The sequence below is a fragment of the Mycteria americana genome, chromosome 6 (assembly GCF_035582795.1).
Source record: "Mycteria americana isolate JAX WOST 10 ecotype Jacksonville Zoo and Gardens chromosome 6, USCA_MyAme_1.0, whole genome shotgun sequence".
In the NCBI taxonomy this organism is placed as follows: domain Eukaryota; kingdom Metazoa; phylum Chordata; class Aves; order Ciconiiformes; family Ciconiidae; genus Mycteria; species Mycteria americana.
Genome location: NC_134370.1, coordinates 55654992 through 55678261, shown reverse-complemented (window position 1 = coordinate 55678261; position 23270 = coordinate 55654992). Strand labels below are relative to the sequence as shown.

Sequence of the window (23270 nt, the reverse complement as noted above, 5' to 3'; positions counted from 1 at the left end):
CGATTAAGTCTTGACTGTAAGTTTTATTATTTTCCAGTTAAATTTCAGCTGTAAAATGCTGTCAAATTTTTCTATAAACCAGAACACTCACCTTATGGGGCCTCCACAAAGAAGTGCTAGACATTTCCCTTTTAGAGGTTCCATATCTTTTCTTAACACCAGTTGTTTTTCCTTCATTCCCAGGTTTGAACTGTATGTGTAACTGAGACGTCCTTGCACTGTGACACTTGTATTTAAGGCTGGATAAACAGCAAGAAACTTTTTGACGTGATCCTTCCAACGAAATACTTCTTTGCAAAACATGGTGGGTTTTACTCATCTGTGCATTCGGTCTTTCTAGTTCATTCATATTAATCTGATATTCTGAATCTATTTTTGAGGGTAAACATGCAGATGTGCTACGTGCCAGTTTTACATGAGGGTATTTTGCACCGGAGTTCAGATTTAACTCTGGACTGCAACAGCCATTAACCATTTCACTGCTCGATGCAAATGCTCTTTGAGTGAGATGAACTGAAATACATGAGAAGTCATCAGATACTTCTTCAGAAGTTGCCTGCTTGGAACTATTCAAAATTTGACTTTTGTCCTGTAATGATGTATTTAAGTAAAGCGGTCGAATGTCTCTGACGTCTCCAGAAGAGCAAACCATTTTAGACAGTCGAAGTCCATTGACTGCTGTTGAAAGGAATCCCTTGGAAATTGTTTGATCTTCTTTTTGTGCCAGCTCACTAGGAGAAATTATTAGTTTATGGGATGTTTGATAAGCGCCTCTATGTGGTAGTTGACCTGAGCTTACTGGAGAAGCTGGAGGAGTACTGGAAGGACTCCTAGGGAAAATAACCAGTGATGAACAACGTCGCAGTGGAATTTTAGTTTTCTTCCTCACTGACAAAGCATCTTGGTCAAAAGTAGTATTACTTCTACACAGAGTTTCCTGAGATGAGTTGTTCCTATAGGGATTACATTTGTTTGCAGTGCTTCTATAGGAAGAATCACCATGTACAACACTACTACAGAAAGTACCATCACTTGTCGAAAGAGTGCCACTACCACTGTCACTGATGACACTGTTACTATATGAACCTCCATCACTTGTGGTACTTGCACATGATCCATAGTCACTGCCAGCACTGCTGAACGATCCACTGTCACTGGCTGCAATACTGCCAAGACTGCCATTGCACAGAGCAGTATTGCTCAGAAGGCCATCATTAGATCGATGATCAACTGCAATTCTAGCACCACAGTTTCCTTCATTACCAATACCAATGAATGAAGTGTCTTCACCAGTAGCTACAGCATCGCCAGACTGAAAACATCCACTATACTTTCTAGATTGTAGGGAAATGTGCAGTGAGGTGCTCTTTTTTATTTGCGATGAAGAAATAGTTGCATTTTCCTCTTGATTAATTACTTGTTGCATTACAGGTGCATAAGCAACTTGTCTTGGAGTCAGTTTCATTTGTGTAACATTAGGTGCAGAATGTTGCGATTTTTTGAAGTACATACAATTGTTACTATCCAAAACATCCTCGGAGGTTTCCGATAATGGATCTGTGTTGCTTCTTTGGGCAGCAAAATGCAATCTTAACCGTCGTGCCATTTGTTCTCATTTCCACGCATGTTAGCAAATGAAAACCACAAAGATCCTTCAGCAGAAAGGCTACAGGCAGCTGCACAGAACCTAGAGCTAGTACATCACAACAGTAAAAGCCCATAAAAGTTGCAGTCTTTGTCCTACTTTCTACAAGATACTAGTGTTAAAAAAAAACTGTACCTCTTGAAATAAGTCAGCCATTCGTTGAACTGCAGTTTCTGGACCGTCTTTGATTGCTTGCAGTCAGAAAGCATTCATTTACAAAGCACTTACGTTCCAACGACCTCAGCTACAACACACTGACAAACACTACTGACCTTGTTTTGATTATACCTTCTGTAATTTGCATAAATGAATACAATAACAAACTTCCAGTTCTTCCAAGTTTAAAACAGCAACTCCTGCTGCAGCTGCACTAGCTGAGTCAATGTGTCCGTACTTTCCTCAGCAGCGTATGACTACTAATATTTTTACCCATAGGTTTAGAATTACAGGAAGTTGGTAGGAATGAAGTCCCATATAATTGAGTATCAAGTCTAGGATTGAATTTCCAAATAGTAACCATGCTAGCAAACTGCTGAGGTCTGAATTATGCATAAACCAGTGAAATAAGCCTCCTCCTCCTTAAAAAGTCTTTCTGCTCTATTTAAATAAAACTTTAAAGAAATCAGGCATTATCTCGCAATCTACAAGCTGTTAAGCAACCACACTTTCTAAAGATTTGCACATAGTAGAAACCTCTCCTACCAATTAACTCATAATTTTCAGTGAGGTGCAACTGAATTAGAACCACAACAAGTTATTCTGTTTAATAATCTGGCATTTATTTTTAGCCAACCTTTTATTTTGTATTTTAACCTTTCCAAATTACAGCTATTAAAGGTAGAAAGAAACAAACATTTCTTACAAACTGAACTACCTCATCTTGTTTGCTGGAAGCCCACAATAAGCGGATATTCATTAGAATTCAATATGGCATGCAAATATATGAACAGCTATGCAAACTTTAGAACACTGAGCTAAGTACGCACAGAGATAAATACGATTACCAAGCACAATTACAGAAGAAAGCTATTCTGTATAATTACATACAAACCATCTCATACATTCATAGCTAGTTACTAATTTAATTTTTTTAGATAAAATGATCAGCATGTCAGGAAGTTAATATACTGTCAACTCTTACAAGAGTAATGGGATTTAGAATTCCTATAAAATGTTTCACTGGCTCATCTAGTCTGAAAAGGTCCTTTGGTGGCACCTAGTGGGACTTTTGAAAAAAGACAATCTTGAATCTTGCTGTTGTGGGGGTTTTTTGTTGTGTTTTAAAAAAACAAAACAAAACAAAACCCAAACATTTGGCTATGAATGTACTTTTGAATACAGAAGCCATATATGATGCAGTACTAAACACTACCAAGCTAACATGAAATTACTTAGTGCTGCTGAAAAAGTGCAAACAGAAGAGAACACTAGGCCATTTATACTTTTATAGGTCATACTACTGGATTTTTTTTCTGCTCCATATTTATTTAACCTTTACTGTATTTTAAGCTAGAAGGCAGTAAAATTAACATTTATACCTCCTTCCCAAAAAAGAGCCAAGAATCAAATTCACAGTATCCTGTTTGCAAGCAACAAATTTGTTTTCTAATTATACTCCAGGGCTTACTTAACCTCCGTTACCTGAATTCCATTATTAGAATGCAGCAATAAATGAATACTAGCTTATTCATAAGAAGCCAACAAATACAATAGTTCATTTATTTCATTATGCTTTACCAGCTGGACTTCTTCTAATGTTATATGTTGGAGGGGGACTGGGATGGTGGGGAAGAAGAGGTAAGGAAAATACTAGAAAAGATTCTTTTGGTCACAGTTTCAAAGTTACATTTGAACTTCAAGCAATATATTAAAAAAAAACCCAACAAAACAAAACAAAAAACCCACCCCAAGATATGTGAGTGAAGAGTAAAAAAAAAAAAAAAAATGCATTTCTTACAGCTCCTTTTCACCCCACCAACAAATTTATTAGTAGCACAGTTTGTAATATGTTAGTGTGATACACAACACATTGCAATCACTTTATTAGAGATACTGCTTTCAGTAAAAGAAAGCACCGCTTTCTCCCCCAACAGATCATCTGAAATGTTTTTCCAATTTTACTAAAGAAACCTCTAAGAAAATGATAAGCTGACAAATTTTGGTAACTCAGGCTTAAGATTTAAGTGAAATTTCTCAACATGTCAGTCTTCCTTAGGTATAACTGTATAGGTATAGCCAGTCAAGTACAGCTTCCTTAGGCAACATAAAATGGCTTTTAAAATGCAAAATTCTGTCTTGCTGAATTAGAGTTGACATAAAAATAAATAAAAAATAATCATTTTTTTTTTTAAAGTACCAATAGCTCCATTCAAATCTTAACAACATTGACTTCTTCAGTATCAATAACAGATTTTGGCACTTCGTTTGGAATACACATAATTGTGACAAGTTATTGTAAGACAGGAAGAGATAGCAAAAAGTCACCTAGTCCCTTCACCAGTCCATCTCATAAGTGATCTCACTGTCCTTCTTGAATGATTTTTCTAATGAGTTTTTAAAGACAACCATAACTGAGGACTCCACAAACTGCTCAAGCCCTTTATTCTACTAATGGTTTGCAACAAGTCAGTAGAACAAACCAGATTTAGTGTTCCCTTACCAAATCCAAGACAGGCGATCTTTGAAAAGTTTTAAAGCTATTACAGGAAGTTTTTAAAACTCCAATTGTTGCCGATATAACCAATGCGGCACAACTTTGAATTTAAGCCTAACAGTGAAGATGATAAGTTTTGAGCCTGGTTTTCAAGAAAGCTACATTTCTTAAAAACAAAAAGCAGATATTTCAGGCTTCAGTTTATCCCCAAGAGTTACAGGGAACAAAAGCACTTGGGACAAATTTTTATAAAGAGGAAATTATCTGTTGGGAGGATGGTCTCACAGATGTAAGAGAATTTCAGTTTTATCAGCTTGCTCACCTCTAAACAGTCATCCAATAGGTAGAAGAATGAAAGGCTGATCAACACTGAAGCCCACTAAAATAATGGAAGATGAAACACCTTCTGATTATAGCTACATATCCTAGTGAAAGAGTGCAAGGCACCTATGATTTCTGACATGTGAAGATGAATTAATAGAAGAGGGGGAGCTCATCAATGCTAAACAACAATCACAGCTAAGGCAACAATTTGACTTATTTAAAACAGCTCAAGACATCTGGGATAGAAACTTAGCGTTTCTGAGAGCAAGCTAAAGAGAAACAGGGAGACAGCCTTTTCCATTCACCAAACGACGAGATAGAAAAGATGAAAAGTACTGAGGTTATTGTAGAACTATACAGTGACTGATGAGGTCACGATGCTTTGATTTCTAAATATAATCATATATGGGAAACAAAGCACTATTTCCAAGTTGATGTGAATAAAATGTTTTATTGGTTCCTCTCCCATAAGCAAACAGGTCAAACAACTTATCTACTCTAGATTAGAGACAGAATGCTAAGGAATTATCTTGGTGGAAACCACAAAGAAAGCATTGGCCTTCTCCCAAAAAAATCAGGAATCTGACTTTCTAATCATGCCTCCTGGGTTCCAGGGGGTGGCAGTAACGTTCCAATGACTAAAGGACAAAGTACTTTGACTTCATGAAGAATACACTGTAGCCTGTAACATCATGTTGAGATGAACATCTGAGCATCCTGAAAAATCATATTTAACCTGCCATGTAAGCCACAAATGCTGATGATTCCCTTTAAAATTGTTTTGTTTTGTTTTTTTTAAATAAAAGAGACACTGTATTTGAAATAGTTGGGACATGTAATACCACCAGTCAAGAACTAAATGGTTCGGGGACTGTGTGATGCCTATAACCAAGAAACAAGCCTCTTCTTTCTTTAAATCTAATTATTCTAGACAGTTTGTACTTATATTTACATACATTTTCACTCTTCCCAGCTTTAGCAGAGCAGCACCTCCATAACAGATACAATGGATTACCGAATATATACAGAAAGCATTAGGAAAAAATAGTAAGTTTTTCATAGCCAACACACTATTCAAGCACAAAGAGATCCTTTTTAACAGCTATCAGAATAAAACGGTGTTTGGAGTACGAACTAAAGAGCACTCAATCCCTCCTATTAGTTTCAAACTAATTGCAGAAGGAAAAGGTATATATTCCAGTGCAAAGGAATGTCTGTGAAGTGGCCCTAGGATGCAAGTGTCATGACTGTACTGCTACCAGCCTTACTCACTTACCATAAAACGTACAGACAGAAAGACAGGCAAGTAGACATCTTCACACATAAAATGAGAACATGGTCAGAGGAGGAGTTTTGATTTCACTGAGAAAAATAAATGCACAAGCTATCCCTATCTCACTTATAACCTACCATTCAGAGAGTGACACCTATCTACAAGATCACAATCCACTGTCCACTTGTTAAGATTTCCAAAGAAAATGCACACATGCTTTCTTTCATGCTGCTACTCACACATTGAAGAAGCTTCTCACAGTGTGTACAGAGATACCTACATTGTCAATACTACTTTGTTTGTGGGGAAAAATAAACATTCAATGCGGAGCTTTCAATATCACCAAAGAATTTGGCCATATCATTTGAAAAGCACTATAAAAGAATGACGCTTTTATGAGTTAAAGCACATCAGAAGTTAAGAATAATAATATAACTGCTTCAGAGCATCACAAGTGTGATAATGTCAGATAAGTAAACGAATCAGTACGCCCTTAGGTTTAGATTTCATTATATAAGTTAAGATTGTTTGGTGTGGTTTTTTAATCCATATTGAATCCAGATGAACTTACTTTCATTCAAGTCTTTAATACTTTGCAATATTAACACAAAAGGACCTACCAAACGGTTTTCATCAAATACTTCAAAAAGGAGTCTGTGTTTCTGAGGATTAACCTAGGAAAAAGAAATGCATTGATAGTTAAAAATATATGCTGAATTCCAGCATTTGTCTTCAGCAAAATCTCTATGCTTATGCAGGAGGAAAGAAATACGTAAGACCTAAATTAAACAGCAAATCTACACCTTGCTGCCATTTCACTATGCAGCACATTTCTATCGGAACCAATGAGCCAAGACTGGTGCTACCCCAAACTGGTTTTAAATCCATGTTCATGTTTTTAAACATCCATAGAATAAAGAAGATAACATCAAGACTGAAAATTTAACTCTGGCACAAATAAAAACGTTAACAAATGTATTTCTAAGGAAAGCGGTTTGTGAACCTTTTTGAACATTAATTATAGACGTATTACTGATTTTAAGCTAAAGTAAACATTTTTCCTAATGTGTTAATGTAATATCCAACATAGGTAATAAGGCTGTAAAAAACACTTACTCTAAATAAGAGTTCTTCATTCCACTTTGGGTTTAAGGACTGGGGGGCGGGGAGGAAAAAGGAAGACAGCATTGGTTATAGCGACAATTGTATAGCAGTGTCTTTTTTGATGTTTTACATCTGTTTTATCCCATGTAACAATCCACTTAAGAAGAAAGTACAAAAGCTTTAACCTTGCTATTGCAGGTATAAGTCATAGGAGTCTTATACTGTTTAATACAGTGCAGAATGGAGACAATTTATGCAAGTATTCTCAGATTTTGGCTAATGCCAGGGATGCAGAGAAGGGCCCATTATACAGTCCAAATCAGTTAATTTATGGTATGTCTTCAGTAATAATCACTGCCTTCTCCTCAGTCCACTATCCACATTGCTTACATGCAAACATATGTTTAATCCTGAAATTATGAACTCTTAGCAAATGCCGAATCCCTCAACAACATGATCTAGAAAGACCAGGCACAGGTGGGCCAAACACAATATAACCTGCTCAACTAAACACATCTTTCAATTGTGGCTATTTTAAAAAATACTAGAGAGACTTTAAAGTCTCATCATAGCAAAACTAACAATTATCAACGTGAAGGGAAAAATGCATGAGTGATGTCGTAACACAAATCACAGCCACTATCTGAGAATAACAATTTGGAAGAGTACTCTCCCTCTCATGTATACAATTTTCCATTTTTAGTTGATCTAACATAAGTTAACAGTATTAATACTGACTTTTTCCTGCAGGGGTTCTAGAGAAACAAGTGGTATCATGATTTAGGTGAACTGTGCAATTTGATGTTGAAACACAACAAATCGTGTTTGTGTTTCAAACATAAAGAAGATAAAAGTTGTACAGCAAGAAAGAGAGTAAAAAGTTGTACAAAGAGAGATTCTTATATCATTAAAGATCTTGGAAAACCAGAACAATCCAGTATTTCCATGAATGATGTAGTTTTGAATCAGTACTCACCTTATATTCCTTAGTGTTTCTCTACCTTTCACAAAAATTATTGAAGGGAAAATACCAAAATAATGCTGTGAACAGAGTAGGTCATGGAACATTCCTTTCCCCACGTCCGTTCACTCAAGTGACATTAATTCTCATATTTCCTGTAGTATTAACTTTTCCTCTAGAGTCTGATCAAAAAACAAACAAAACCACCACACCCACAAAGATAGGACAGCTAACCTTTTTAATAGTTTTTGTCTGAACACTGGTAAGGACTCCATTCACTGGATCATACACTGTCACTTTCACATATGGGTCACTGGGAGGGGGAAAGAAAAATATAAGCATGCTGCTATATATCCTTTTTTGTCAGCATTATTAGCAGTTGAGTTTTAAAAGGCTTAAATTAATAGAAGCTATGAAACTAGGAGTTACAATTACTTTATGAACACCATACACATTTGTACTTACAATCATTTTCTAAATAGTTTTAGAGATAAAACTCATCTAAACATTGTTACTGATTATGACCATACTATGCCATTTTATATTCTGTATAACCACTACAATTTGATTCTCTCTCCTCTTTCACAGTTGTTATTTCATAAGAACAGATTTAATAAATCCTCATGCATTTCAACAAGACACACACACAAAAAAAATCAGTTGTGACTGAAAAACCTTGAAGTATTAAATATCTTGGTTTTAACAATTTAAAAACACCTGGAATTTGAGGTACTTCCTTGAACATGCAATATTTTTACTAAACGTTCTATCAGTTTCACAGAGTTTGAGTTTAACCTGAATTTTTCTGTTAATGAAGGTATCCTAATATGGTTGCTTAAAATGGCCTACTACCTCAGAATTTTTTTCTCCTTCCTGTGGTACAATAAACAACAGATTATATGAATATCCACTTTTCATGAACAGAGTCAAGACATTCAATTGCTCAGACAGACTAGTAACAAAAGGTGACCAAGACTGTCTGCCATACAGCAAAAGAGCATTCGGTTTTCACATATTTAAGTTATGATGAGAAAAGCTGTCCTATTTTTGTTTCAAAATGCACGTGAAAAAAAAAAACTGAAGAGAGACTGTCTGGCTTTAGGGAAAATATGAATATCACAAGAGAAATTTTTCTAATGCTAAACTGATGCCACACGTAACAATTTTGCTAGTGCTAAAATAACAGCATTCCTGTACATATGCCAAAGCAGCTGACAGCAGAACTAGTACTAAACCCATCAGTACTTTTCTAGACCCTCTGTACATGGGCCAGAAGAAAAAGTAGCTTTAGTACAAGCTGCGTGCTGCCACTTGCCAATTCTACAAGATCTCACAAAGCATTTCAATTACAAAGTCTGATCTTTCCTGTGGTAAATGTTAAGCCACTTAGATTGTTTCTTCCCTTATACAGACTGTTAACTTCTAAATTTGCACATACCCAGAGCCTGCAGCCACTGGCATGGGTTTACCACATCTACAGAGTTGGTGGATGCTGTTCCTCTGCATATAATTTTAGTTGAAATAGTCTTGTTGCTACCAGTGTTTAGTGTTGTGTTCATTCCAAGTCTTTAAAGCACAGATGAGACAATTTTGATTAGAACTGAACTCTTGTTACTTTAGCTGCAGTCTACCTGCGGTAAAATATATACCTGTATCTATCCTCCATGGCAGAGCTATTTTACCATGCAGAGAATTAAACCTCCCCACACATTGTTTTGCCAATGCGTAAGATCTGTCCAAGTGACTCTTGGGCAAGAAAACAGACATCTTCATGTTTACATAGTCTCTGATCATTTTATAAGGTTACCAGTTAAAACAGTTCTGATTTTTTTTGAAAGAGGCACAGCAGGATTTACTAAGATCTAAACAGCTGTGGAAAGAAAATAAAGAAGCAGCTGTCCCTTAACACATTAACAAGATATATTCTTACCTGGCTCCTAAGATATCCTTCTTGGCCAGGCCAATTCCAGCTATAACCTTCACCCTGACAATTTGTGTGTTCTCCTAAAATACAAAATAACATATTCAAGATGCATTCAGATTTACTTTTCAGATCTATTTTTACTTTATAAAGCTAAAGCAATTACTAGCATAATTTTGAATTTACACGGAAAACTATAGACTAAGTAATGCAGTTACTTTGTCCGACAGAAACAGCTCTAAGTTTCAGTAGCAAATTTATTCTACCTTTACCCCTTTTAAAATCTTATCACCATCATATTTGCATATGATGGTAGACACAGAATGCAAAAAAATTGGGTAAGTCAATACAGTAGGGTTTGGGTTTTTTAAAATTAATTTTATTTTGTTTCTTGGTATTCTGAAGGTGTAGGATTTTTATTTGAGTTAGGGTGCTTAACCCCACAGGACAGGATTGCTAACCTAGCATACAACTGTTCCTGCCAGCCGCCTTTCCCAAATTCCAAATTGCTCTGGCAGCAACAGTCATTTTCCCCAGCGAGCCTTGCAATACACTTGTATTAGACGCAGTATGCATGTACTGCATAGCACACACGTGAAGATCTTCTCCTAGGGCAATGGTAAGAGCAAGCTGCTATTGCCACAATTCATACAGCCCAGTGACTTCTACTGCTCCCAACTGCTCACAGGAAGGTGAGCATTTGAGAGCAGTTTCCATGAGCAGTTCCTGTGTTTCTCAGCAGACAATTCTTAGCAGTCTTTTCTACAGATTAGGCAAGGACCTTTGTGAGAACATACTCTGAACAGCATAGCAATTTTTGGTGCACGTGGGCATGATCTGTTAGGACGCAAGGAATGGGTTGCCATTTACATCTTACTAGCCGTTCAAGCGAGCTGCATTAAACAGACAAATGTCTGTGGACCAAGCAAGTTTTCACTTAATGGTATCTCGGCATTCATCAGAGGGGGGGAATAGACTCTGACCATAAATTTATTTCCTAGGGGGAATGAAAAGGATATCAAATTTATCAGAACAGATTAATAAAGCAGTAAAGAACTCTGGAAAAATGCAAAAATAAAGAATTCTTTATTTTTATTTTACAGCACAGAGAGGCCACGCTCAAAATATTGGGATTTCTGAAATGATGTGTCAGCAGGGTATGAGCTTTTTAAAAACCAAAAAACTACTTCAGTTACATATTATTCAAATTACAGCTTCACGGGAGTGACATAAGTAATTGCACTCCTGTTAATTAATATAGCTGTGCAGAGTCTTACAGGGCTCATCTGATAAGCTACTAAATTCAAGAGGGGAAAAAAAAATCCCAACAGCTGTGACCATGTCAGAGGAAGAAGACAAATGAGCACTGTTTCTCTGGAAAGCAAAAGCTTTGCAGATGAAGGACTGTTTGTAGGCAATGGCTAGTCAGAGATGCTTGTGAGGAAAACTGATCCAATCTAGGTAGCTATGGAGTTAAACAGATACCAAGAGCAATGGGTGAAGCAGCAGATGTTGTCCCTGGGGCCTTCCTGAATTCCACATATGATTGCAAGTGCTTTCAAAAGGAGACACATAGGAAGCATTCAGAAAGTCTGCTTTTATCATTGGTCTCCTACATAACCACAGGGCCAGACTCCCCAACCAATACCAACTGGAGGGGTTCGTAAAGCTAATGGAGAGAATTGCATGCTAATCCTGAGGCAGAGACTACTGGCTAACAAGGTATACCTGAAAACAAACCACTACATTTAAAAAAAAATTAAAAAAAAGTAAGCAAGTTTCTCCCACCCTCTATAGTTAGAGGTGATTGCCATGGGACAGATGAACATCTACAATATCCACTTACTGACAAAACAGTAAATTGGCCAAGACAATTCCAGCCAAATCACAAGTCTATCTTCCATCTTCACCTCAAAGAAAACTGTCTCCTACTAGGAAATCTAATAGTTCAGAAAAGAAAGACCTAACAACCAACCTCACCCAGCAGTGACCACTAGTAGGTGTCCTAAGTTTTCAAAATTCTTACTCACGATCAGGCTTGAAGGCACATAACATTACGAATATGTTTTATGACAGCAATAAAACTGACCAGCTTTAAGAAAAAATAAGTATAAAACTATGTTGGCATCAAATTAATAATTTGTTAATATTTTTATATATCACAAATAATATCCTAAAATATCCACCTTTGTCTTACATTCCAGAAGAGCGTCCAATTTATCTTCTATCAATTACTTTGCTTCAGTGACATTCAACATCAGCAGGTTTTGGAGACTACTCAAGCTGAAGAGTACCACTGCTCTCACTGAGCACTTCTGTACTTCACTCAGTGCACCACTACCCTCTCCCAACAAGAGGAGGGTCTGCTGTCACAGCCCATGGGACCCAACTGACAGAACCCAGCTTGAGAAACAATCTCACTGTCTCCTTCTCAGAAAAAGACCAAGAGCAGATGTTGGTGTAGGATACACTGCCCTAAAAGACAAATCTCTCTTCTTGCATCTGTGTTTAGTTGCTTAGACCACAAGCTTTTCTCAGTTATTCAAGCATGAGACAAGTAAAGACAACTAGATACTTCTGGGCATGGGCATCTCAGAGTCAGGCTTAACAGGACATCAACATAGTCCATACAGGGGAGATCCCAGAAATAGGATCCACACTCCTCAGATTTTAAAGTTGGCTTAATCACATGGTTTGTTTACTTGTATCATAATACAGATCTGAATTTATCTGAAAGCTATTTTACGAAAAGACAAGTTGCTTTGTACGTGACCTCAGGAAACTAGAAGCCGCAAACTTGAGGCTAGCATGCTAAAGGTTGATTTAAACATGCCTTGCTGAAAGAGAGAGTATTATTTGTTTGGGGTCGGTGCCAAACTACGACAGCTACAGGATTTTAGTTAGCCCAGCAGAACAACTAAGCAAGCTGACATCTGCTTATGAACTGTCATGTAGAAATATCCTTCTAGATTAACAAAAAGTTTAAAAAAATTCCGAATTGTTCACAACAATCTTCCCAACAGATCTCCTTTTTCACTTTCACTTTTTCCACTAACCGCTCGCACCCCCCAAAAACCCACCACACACCTTTTTGTGTATTTTTTTAAACTGATAGGTGATACTGAAGGGTCCACTTCTTCCTTTTCCAAGCTATAAAGACTAGAAACTTCAGGAAAAAATCCACACTAATGTGCAAGGGCAATACTTAATCACGAGAGATTAGGTTCTGCATTCTCTGGTCACGCTCGTGCACAAGGCTGATCAGGAGAAATTCAGACAGCTCAATACAAATGAAGTCAACAGTGCTTTACGCTGGAAGGGCCCATTATGCTACAACCCCACACATCCTGAAGAGCCAGAGAGGCCTGCTGACAGGATACTAGTCTGCGCTGTGACCACACGACCTTTTCTCCCCACACACTGATGACAGGCAGAATTGCTAAGGAACTGCTGCTACAGCTCACAAAAGCTGCCCCAAACACACTGATCTCAGAAAGCAATGGACAGTCGAAGAGTTCCAGAACTGTTTGAAGGTAATTTCATGCAGCCAAAGATTAGGTGATGCAAGCTCTGCACTGAGACAAAGCATCAGGTACTTGATTCTGGCATCTACAAGGAATAGGTTCAAAACAAAAATCTCATGGTTTCAAAGGCAATTTTGAACCTTTTCTTCTTCATTCATGTCCTGGTTTCAGCTGGTATAGAGTTAATTTTCTTCCTAGTAGCTGGTATAACGCTGTGGTTTGGATTTAGTATGAGAATAATGTTGATAACACACTGACTGATGTTCTAGTTGTTGCTCAGTAATATTTACATTAGTCAAGGACTTTTCAGCTTCCCATGCTCTGCCAGGTGCACAAGAAGCTGGGAGGGGGCACAGCCAAGATAGTTGATCCAAACTGGCCAAAGGGCTATTCCATACCATACGACATCATATATAAATTGGGGGGAGTTGGCCAGGGGGGCAGAGATCGCTGCTCGGGGACTGGCTGGGCATTGGTGGGTGGGTGGTGAGCAGTTGCATCACTTGTTTTTTTGTTTTTTCCCTGGGTTTTGTTCCTCTCCCTCTCTTGTTATTTTCCTTTTCGTTACAATTTATTATTATATTTTTATTTCAATTATTAAACTGTTCTTATCTCAGCCCATGGGTTTTCTTACTTGTGCTCTTCAGATTCTCCCCACCATCCCACCGGGAGGGGGGAGGGTGACTGAGTGGCTGTGTGGTGCTTAGTTGCCAGCTGGGGTTATTGCCAACTGAGCATTCACCTTGCTCAGGAGATCCTTATTTGCCCCCTCTGTAGCCACTCGTACACGAAATGGTGGATTGGTAACTGCTTCTGTAGATCCACAGGCAGCTGCAGCCTGAGAGAGTTTTCGTGGTCTAAGACGCACACAGGCTGCAGCCTGTACCTCTTCTATATTGACTGTAGACAGGCCCAAGCTCGCCTTGCTACTCTTTTCCACCACTGCAGTGCTTCCAGTGGTTCCAGTGGCATAGGAAGGGATAGGCACCTAGTCAGTAACCAGGAACACACCAGCTGTGTCTAGTAGCACTGCAGCTTGTCTAGGAAACTGCGCTCTCAGACCAATTTATCTCCCCAAGAGTCTCTTCCTGACCATAAATGCCCACCCACGCTTTTGCAGTCCCAATGTTAACTTGAAGGTGTCAGTCTGAACTTATTCCATCTGTGCAGCTGAAGAGACAGAGTTTCACTGCTGCTTTGAACACACTAGGAGTCTTACAGGTTTAATGCCCTAGTACCCAGCTGCTCTGTAACACAGACATGCACTTCTGAGAGGCATGCACACACGACAGCCCATCAAAGGCAGCAGCTCTGGGCACAGAGTTGTACCAGGGTTGTTTGTATAGATGGAGCAAGGATGTTCAGCTTCTTTTGACAGCATTTGACTGCCAGCCACTTTGGAGGCTGGAGGCAGGGCGCGGGGAGAAGGAGGGAACACAATAATGGTCCACAACACAGCATCATATGCAAAATACAAGCAGATCATTCCACCATTAAAACTGTGAACTGTTAAGCTGTCCCCTCTGAGAATACAAGTACCCCAATATGAATCAGGTAAAAACATTGTGGGAGGAGAAGCAGCATTTGTTAAACTATTGAATCTGCCAGGGAGTGGCTGCATACAAATGAAGTCCAAATGACACTGAGTGTTTATATCAGTCAGTCTGCTCCTAACAAATTCAAGGATAAATTATTTTTAGGGGTTATATAATATTTTTAAAGCTGAGGGGTTGGGTATGTGTGGAGGATAAGGCTACTACACAGAGACTGAACTGTCCAAAAATTATTGGTCTGATTAAAACATCAGACAAAACATCCTTTACAGAGCTGAATCAGCAAGTTAGTTATCTTATTACGAACTTCCAGGTTTTATCATTATTCTATTGTTAATCGTATTAGTATATTCTGAAGTATATGTTCAAGATTAACTGGTCAAAATAGCTGGGTCTGCTAACACATGCCATTTTCACAATCTCTAACAATGAATCTATTTACTAACAGATAGTATGTAACAAGATGATGAAATAGAAGGTTTCTGAGCTGGTATGTAGACAATCAATAACTTAAAGCTTTAAAGGCAATGCCTGCCAGCCTGTGATACTTTGAACCAATCATAACACAAAAATCCTTTTTAGGTATGCCTATTAAAATAGTTTTAAAATGTGTTCTCTACACAGCAAAGCAAGAGTCAAACTAGTAAAGTGGCACTTCCAGAAGTGGATAGCATTTCATTTCCACAAACGTCACTATGAATCTACCTAGATTCAATGAATATATATTAAGGTGAGAAGTTCTTGAACTGTTCGTTTTGGGCAAGAAAGCAGCATTTGGAAAGAAATTTCAGCCTTTTCAGGAGTTTAAAACTTGCTCACAACTTTATCAGAATAGAATGGTCTTGCCTGGGTTACAGCTGTTTATAGTCAATGACTATAAAGGACAGGTATTAACACTGTCCATTCTCACCCCCATCCTTCCCAAATTCACATGGTAGGAAAATAATGCTAATGACAACTGGGAGAGTGACTCCTACTTTTGTGGTGAAAGTCCAAGACAGAGCAGAAGACAGAAGAAAAAGCATATGCAGAAAGAAAGGGTGAGAAAGAAGGCATAAATAAAGAAATTATGACACGGTGATGACTACAGTACAAAACACTGAACAAACAAGAGAACAACAACGAAGTGTGATCCTCGTCTGGGTCCCCGAAGGCAGACTCCAGTCTGCGAGCGTGCACACATGTATGTGTACATACACGTGTATGTGCATGCAGTCAGACTGCCAGTTCCACGGACTGCAAGTGATGAAGTATTTCCTACACAAACTAAATGTGATAAGATTCACAACAAGATCACAACAAACCGTTGTAACTTGTCATCTTACAAGTTTTAGCTGCTGCCTATACCTGAGTCGGGGGGTGGGGGGGGAAGTTCAAAATTTTTCGTTTGGTGCATTGAAACACTATAATGGTACACCAGCAAGAGGCATTTACCTTTGCCAGTCATTAATGTCTGCACATCCAATAATTCAACTATGAACGTATTACACTACTAACTGTTTACACTACTATTACACTACTACGTATTACACTACTAACTTCTTCACTTGAAGCAGTAAGACAAAACACGTAACATGCTATTATCTAATTCAGTGGCTATAAAGGTGCTCTCTGATGTTAATGTAAACACTTCAAGTCCAAACCAATTTTCAGGATTTTTCAGCAAGCTGCAATCTGTTCCTCAGGTTGAACAATGATTCCCGACACATCCCAAACCTCCAGCAGGTGACTGATTGGAGTCAGACTCAGACAAACAACTACCATACAGAAAAAGCAGTTTGACATGCATAAGCTACATATAACATTAAGATAAATTTAAAAAATTGTATAGCAATAGAAGAGAAAGGTTTTTAATTAGGAGTAGGGTTCTTCAGACTACATATTTGATTAGTATTAAAAAATTAATTTTATTGGCTTTCCTATTTTAATCTTTGGTTCAAGTTTTGGTTTTGCTTTTTCAATATACTTCTACGGAAAAGATTCACATAGGATCTAAGGAAACACCAAAAACAAGAGAGTTAATTTAATGTAAAACATAAAATGGTAGTATCTGCTGGACTACTAGACAGCTTTTTTTGAGGAAGCCAATATAAAAATGTCTGAGTAGTCTAACAGAGAGCACACTTTGCAGTAAACAATTGCTCTAGGCAATAACATCCTGTTATTCTTTTGTTCCAGTGAGACAGGTCAAGAATCAACTACCACTAAATTAAGCCAAGAAAAGAGCATCAAAGGATATTACAACAACAAAACAGTCAGCAGCATCACCTTTTAAGATTCTGGTAATATCAGGAATTATACACTACAGCTTTCTTAAGCTTCATACCATGTCTGTATACAGTGCACAGATAAAAAGAGAACAGAAAATTCAGCTTTGGGTATGTGCAGATAAGGCAAGCTGAAATAAACATACCAATAGTTTGGAAGTTCAAAACGGAAACCAGTAAATAGCCTGGCCCAGTGAAAGAGCATAAAAAGGAAGGGATGTTCACCGAGCTGAACGTGTCCACGTCCCATGTACAGCGATCCCTCCCATCCCATGTACTGAGGTCCAGAAGGTCAGTAGAGGGGAAGAAAAAAAAAAAAGATATTATCAACTATTATACAGTGTTCCACAGTGCACATCTACACAGAGTGCTGACCTCATTAAGGAACAACTATAAACAGCAAGAAAAGTTAGGACACTTGCATGGACAGAAGTGCAATAAAGCCAAGACCCTGTTAAAGAGTAAGTACTAGTGCAAGAGATACACGCCATGAATGTATAGTTTCTTTTATAGGATGCGTCTCAGATCTGTGAGACATCTTACTCAAGGCACCCAGCTTTACCCTACTGTAGCTTGTATTTCAAGCACAAATCATTGATTAAAGACTGACATCATCCCATAGAAGGCTCTGAAGCCTAGGAGCAGCTCGGAAATGATGCTGAAACCTACTTACAGCTAAAGTGACTGCATATTTCAGTTGAATAGACAGCTTCTTGCATCTGCCAATTTTAGTAGTTGAAACTGCTGTGTTTCTATATCTGTATCTTAGCAAGTTTCCTAGCCTGTATCTCCCATCCAAGAGCACTTTACTTATTTTAAGTTGCATTAAAAGTTTGGGGTTTGTTTTGGTTTTTTACCTCAAGATCATCAGTGACCATAAAAGTTATGTTTGAGTGTTTTGCAACAAAAACAAATTCCTTAATGGCATTTACTGGAGCAATAAGCAGTCTTTTAATCTCAAATAAACCTTTCAGAGTCTGAATAATTAAGGATTTGGCTCTTCCATTACCTACAGTGAGGTTAGCACAGAATGTTTTCCCTTAAGCAGTCCAGAAAATATTGACATTCTTCACCTGTCTAACCTTAAAAACAACATTTAAGAACAGACCTTCCTCATATTTTAGAGAAAGAGGTACTAAGAATTTTAAATAAAATTCTTCAGGTCTTAACAAAGAAACTCCAATACATAATTATAAGATCAGGCTAGCTAAGAGCACTTACATATGCTATATTCGGCTTGAGCAATTCCAGCAGGAGATAGATACAAAGTTGACAGCATGAGAAATAGGCCCAATGAAGTTATTGTTAAAACCTACCATCTCATTTTGAAGGAAAGCATCTCCCACAGAATGGTGAGCCTTAGCTGAAGGAAAGTAGTTCCTGCAATATTCAGACCTTACAAGTGAGGCAGACATATATGTTAGGTGACCTCTAAATGATAATGTTTTGTTAGCATCACCAGTTTATTTCACCAGGAGGTGGAAAGTGGGAAGGAGACTTTACCATCTTGACCATTCCTTCACAACCCAGAGAGCACTCTCCTCCCCCTCCTTGGCGACCAACAGAGCCGAACCATTTTTCTTTGAAGAAATTCTCTCAAAGCAAGCAAAGCAAGTTTTGGATTCAGGAAGATTCCTGTTAAGAATTACATTAATCAATCTTGTAAACATAATGAAAGTCATTAAATTCCACCTGCCAGTTACAGTCCAGTCTTACTAACTCACTAAAAGAACTTAAACATTAATTGTACCATAGGAGCATCTTGTGTTCATAAATAAGGAAGTCTCATCCTTCAGGAAATGCTGGATGTTGCTACAGATTGTATTTAACATCTCCGTTCGATTGCAAATTAAGGAAAATATTCAAGAAGATAAGAGTCCATTAATGGAGTTATCTGTTTTTCAACAGAATTTTACTTAAAAAATAAAACAAAACAAAAAAAAAACCAAAAAACAAACAAACAAACAAACCAAGAAAACCACCACCACCAAACCACTTTTCAACATGTGCAACCAAATATCCACAACAGTCACAGTCAGTGTTTGTTAGTTCAGTGTGAAAGAAAGGCTTAAAAAACAAAACAAAACAAATCCAGGTACATAAGATAGCTTCTGGAAACCATCAGATCTACACAAATTATATTGTTGTTCAAAAAAAAAAAAACAAAACCACCCACCAACCACCAACAAACCCAAAACAAAACCAAAAAAACTCCCAAAACGCCAAACCAACAAGCATCATCATTTCTACAAGTGTCTAAACTACTCCAGATACACTGGATTTGGATTCCAGATCACGCCTTGCAATGGGAAAGTCCTTCACAGCCTAAAATAAATTCAGAGCACTTCTGAAGCACAGAGGCATGCATGTGTATTTTTTTTCCTATTTGAGTGCCCCATATAAGAACAGAGTCAGATGGAGCAGACATCCAGTACAGAGGTGCTGGGGAGGCCATAGGGTTTGAACAGGAACAGAAGCACTGGGCTGCCTCAAGCTCAGGCACAAACGAGCCAAACAGAATTACTGTTTTTGTAAGAAGCAATCCAGAAGAAGACTAGTCCATGTCAGTCTCCAAAGTAATGTCTGAAAGATTTCTGGTCATCAGCATCATCTCCAAAATACAACAGTATGAGAAGGGCTGTGGGGTAAGGTGTGCAGAAGTAGAGAATATAAACCATGTATCCAAGACATTCAGTTCACCAGCAGCAAGCTAAATAACCATAAACAACCTACTCCAGCAGTATATCCTAAAGGAATATAAAGATATATCTAAAGCTTTCCAGAATGAAATACCATATGCTTACGAGAAATCTTACGTGACCTGAAGAAAACAAGAACACTTTTTCTACATAGGACAGCTCTCAAGTGACTGAGAAATCTAAAATGGCAAATGCATACAAGTGAGAAGCGTATTTTTGCCTATGAGAAGTTCCCATTACTAGTTTGATTCCTGAAACAGATCAAACATAACAGACAAAACAGATCAAAAGAGATAGCTAACTTAGATTATTTAGGCAATATAAAAAGAGCTAAGCAAAATAAGAAAGTCCTTACTTCAGGCTGGGAGTGAAAGAACTGCGACATATAAAAATTTTAAAATTAAACTGGCTAGGAAATACATGTATATAGACAAGTGGCGCCATTTTATTAAATGCCATTCCAAAGCCCTACAGTGCAAGCAGGTATTTTAATAGAAAACAGAAATAAATACATTGTCATTCTGGACAGTTCTTTAACAATTACATTTTTAACCCAGCAAACCACTGAAAAATATAATTCCTTCTGTAACCAAAGAAATAACAGAGCATTAGCTGAGATATCAATGATTTTTCCTTCAGTCTTTGAAAGGCCATTCCACAATTACTGTTAGAAAATGCTGTATTTAGTATTGCAGTCAATTGTCACAAAGACACAGTAACTGGAAATGAATAGCTCAGTGTCAGACAGTGCTTGATCAAAGTATGTAATGTATAGAAATCCAAGTCTTAGCCACCTGAAAGTTTTGTACTAGAAAGTCCCTCAGCCAAAAACCCTGTAGCTAAGGACACCCCACCTCAACAAGCACATTTAAGAGCACCAGCAAAGTTACCACTGCTATGACAAAGAAAAGCAGCAGCAGTTGTGTCAGTCCACTCCTGCGGATCTGAACCAACACTTGCAACTATATTCAAAAGGTAGACGTATCCCAAGTATGCAACCGGCACAGTTACCCACCTCGCAGGTCAAGACAAAGTCTGCAGCAGAGTTAATGCTCCCAACTGATTTTTTCAAGCAGCCTGAGGCAAAGAGCACTGTGAGAAAAAGTCTGACCTGGAGGTGGGAAGTATACTTTAAGGCATTTCTTTCCTCTTTAAAAAAAAAAGTTAGAGAGACAATAAAAAGTAATTTTTAAAAATATTATTAGAGCTCTTTATTTTTCTACATTGAGATCAGCTGTAACAAGGTGCATAATCTGTTCATTTGTCTTTTTTCTGTATACTATCCTGCAATGTAAAATGACTCACAAGAAAAGATTTCAGAAGTGTGATCAGCATTCAGTTTTAGCCTAATACTGTCCCTAGATTATATTTATTGTAGCCTGTTATTGTATATTCACCCCGTTAGAACTTTTGATGATAGGATAATAAACTATTTATTTCTAAGAGACAGACACCTTACTAAGTAAACAAAATTAGTATTGCTCACAAACTACTATTTTGTATTTTCTCCTGTCTTCATTTTTCAGCATGTGACCCCAGACCTCATTTTCCACACACTGCTAAGACCCTGCTCTGAATACAGAATTATTAGTTTTCCCCATTGACTTTTCTAGTGCTCATTATTTCAATATCCAACTAAATCATAAGAAGTCCTTCGGGTGACAGAAGCATATTATATCCATTTTATAGAAGAAAAACTGAACCAGAGAAATTAAGGACAACTGCATCTGCTGGATTCAGGCACTGAAATTCAGATACCTAAATACAGCATATACGGTAACCCACTGCATTCACAATAACCTCAGCTACAGCTTCCTTTTCATCCCAGCTTCATCATTTTGTTTGTGTCAGCAACATCATATTAGCAATCCTTCATTAAGCCCAAGTGACTAATACACTAACGGTGTATACAGTAATACACCAAGAAATCTAGAATAAATGCATAACCTGGGGGGGGTGGGGGGGGGATGAAAAAATCCATACACCAATGCTGCATTCAATTGCCTCAACAATTAGATCAACTTCTCCTCACCTTCCTTCCTTATTTTATTTATCATTTATTTACAATTATTGTATTTACCATATAATCATATGCAACAGCTGCCAACAAGTAAAGAGGTTTTGCAGATAACGCCGCTTTCTTTTACCAGACAATTTTGAACCATACCTCAAGCAAATCCATCTTGCAGAGTGGGTCACAGAGCAGCCCTGGGGAAGCAGCAGTGTGCAGACATAAACTATGAAAAGCCTGCACAATGAGGGCGAGGGAGGCTTTTACAGAAAACTCCTTGATGCTACTTTCTATATGATTTGGGTTTCTGACTTTGTGTTTTTGTTGTGATTCTGTGTATGCAATCTTCCAGATGTAAACTCTGGGAAGACAAAAAAAGACAATCTAGAGAGGCAGAACTGTAGTTTCCATTCTAATACCTTAGGCAGAAGCAGCTGGCAGCAGTTCTCCTATAACCCTAAGATAATTTGTTTTGTCATTTGTGCATGCAGAATCACACATGAAAACTATGAAGAAAACTGAGCAAGTTCTTCACATGTGAATTAATAAGCACCAATTGAATATCAAAGCCTCTGATCATAAACAAACTGCATTTTTCACATTTGTAACTTGGAAAAGTTTAACTAAGCTTTTGAATTATGGAAAAAGTTGGATCCGACAGATTTGTTACATACTCAAACTTTCTCCCCCTTCCCCCAACTGTTCCAAAGGAACATGTTCATGTTCAAAAGGAAGGAGGGAAGATCAGAATTGTTCAATTTTGCCCAGATTTCAAAATATTTTCCCCATAGCAAGGGAGGCCAACGAACAACTAAACTGACCAAAGTTTAATGAAGTTAAAATAGAGAGCCTGAGGCATGGAATGCTTTAGTCCAACTAGATAGCCCAAAAAGTTACTAGCAACTGAAAAATATGATCTTGCAATGGGAAGTGCTATGCAACCCTTGCAGCATACTGTGCTAATTTTCTGTTAGAATTCCTATGCAATTCAAATATTAAGATGAAGGAAAAAAAAAATAATTTGAGAGCTTTATAGTTACTTCTCCAGAAGTAAAACAGAACTAGAGAAAGGGAGCCATGCTGACAGATGAGAAATAATATTTCACAGTTTTAATAAAGTGAATTCCTGCTAAGGATGCAACAAGTGTGCATTGACATGGAGACCATCACTGCCTGGACACAAAAAGAGCTGATCAAAGACAGTCTTGGTAAAATATCCTGTTGGCTCAAAGACAACATTACTGACATTTCACACAGGTTATCAAACACGTTTCAGATGAATACAGCTTTTAGTCTTCCTGTACCTGCAATTTAAAAAAAAAAGTGACCTTCTTT

The 23270-nt window shown here is 37.7% G+C and overlaps 1 protein-coding gene across 6 annotated transcripts in view; it reads right to left on the bottom strand.

The window, feature by feature from the left end:
• The window catches only part of NEDD4 (NEDD4 E3 ubiquitin protein ligase), a 66074-nt gene that overhangs the window by 41813 nt on the left and 991 nt on the right, over window positions 1-23270 (bottom strand). For 4 of the 6 annotated variants that reach the window (XM_075505962.1, XM_075505964.1, XM_075505963.1 and 1 more), the window contains exon 1: window positions 147-1621. In XM_075505962.1, the coding sequence (XP_075362077.1) occupies window positions 147-1606 (1460 nt within the window). In that variant the 5' untranslated portion in view covers window positions 1607-1621. Of the gene's footprint in view, window positions 1-91; window positions 1622-6515; window positions 6570-7011; window positions 7051-8194; window positions 8274-9890; window positions 9965-23270 lie in introns of those variants that run through there. The other 2 variants (XM_075505966.1, XM_075505961.1) reach the window with 2 other exon arrangements.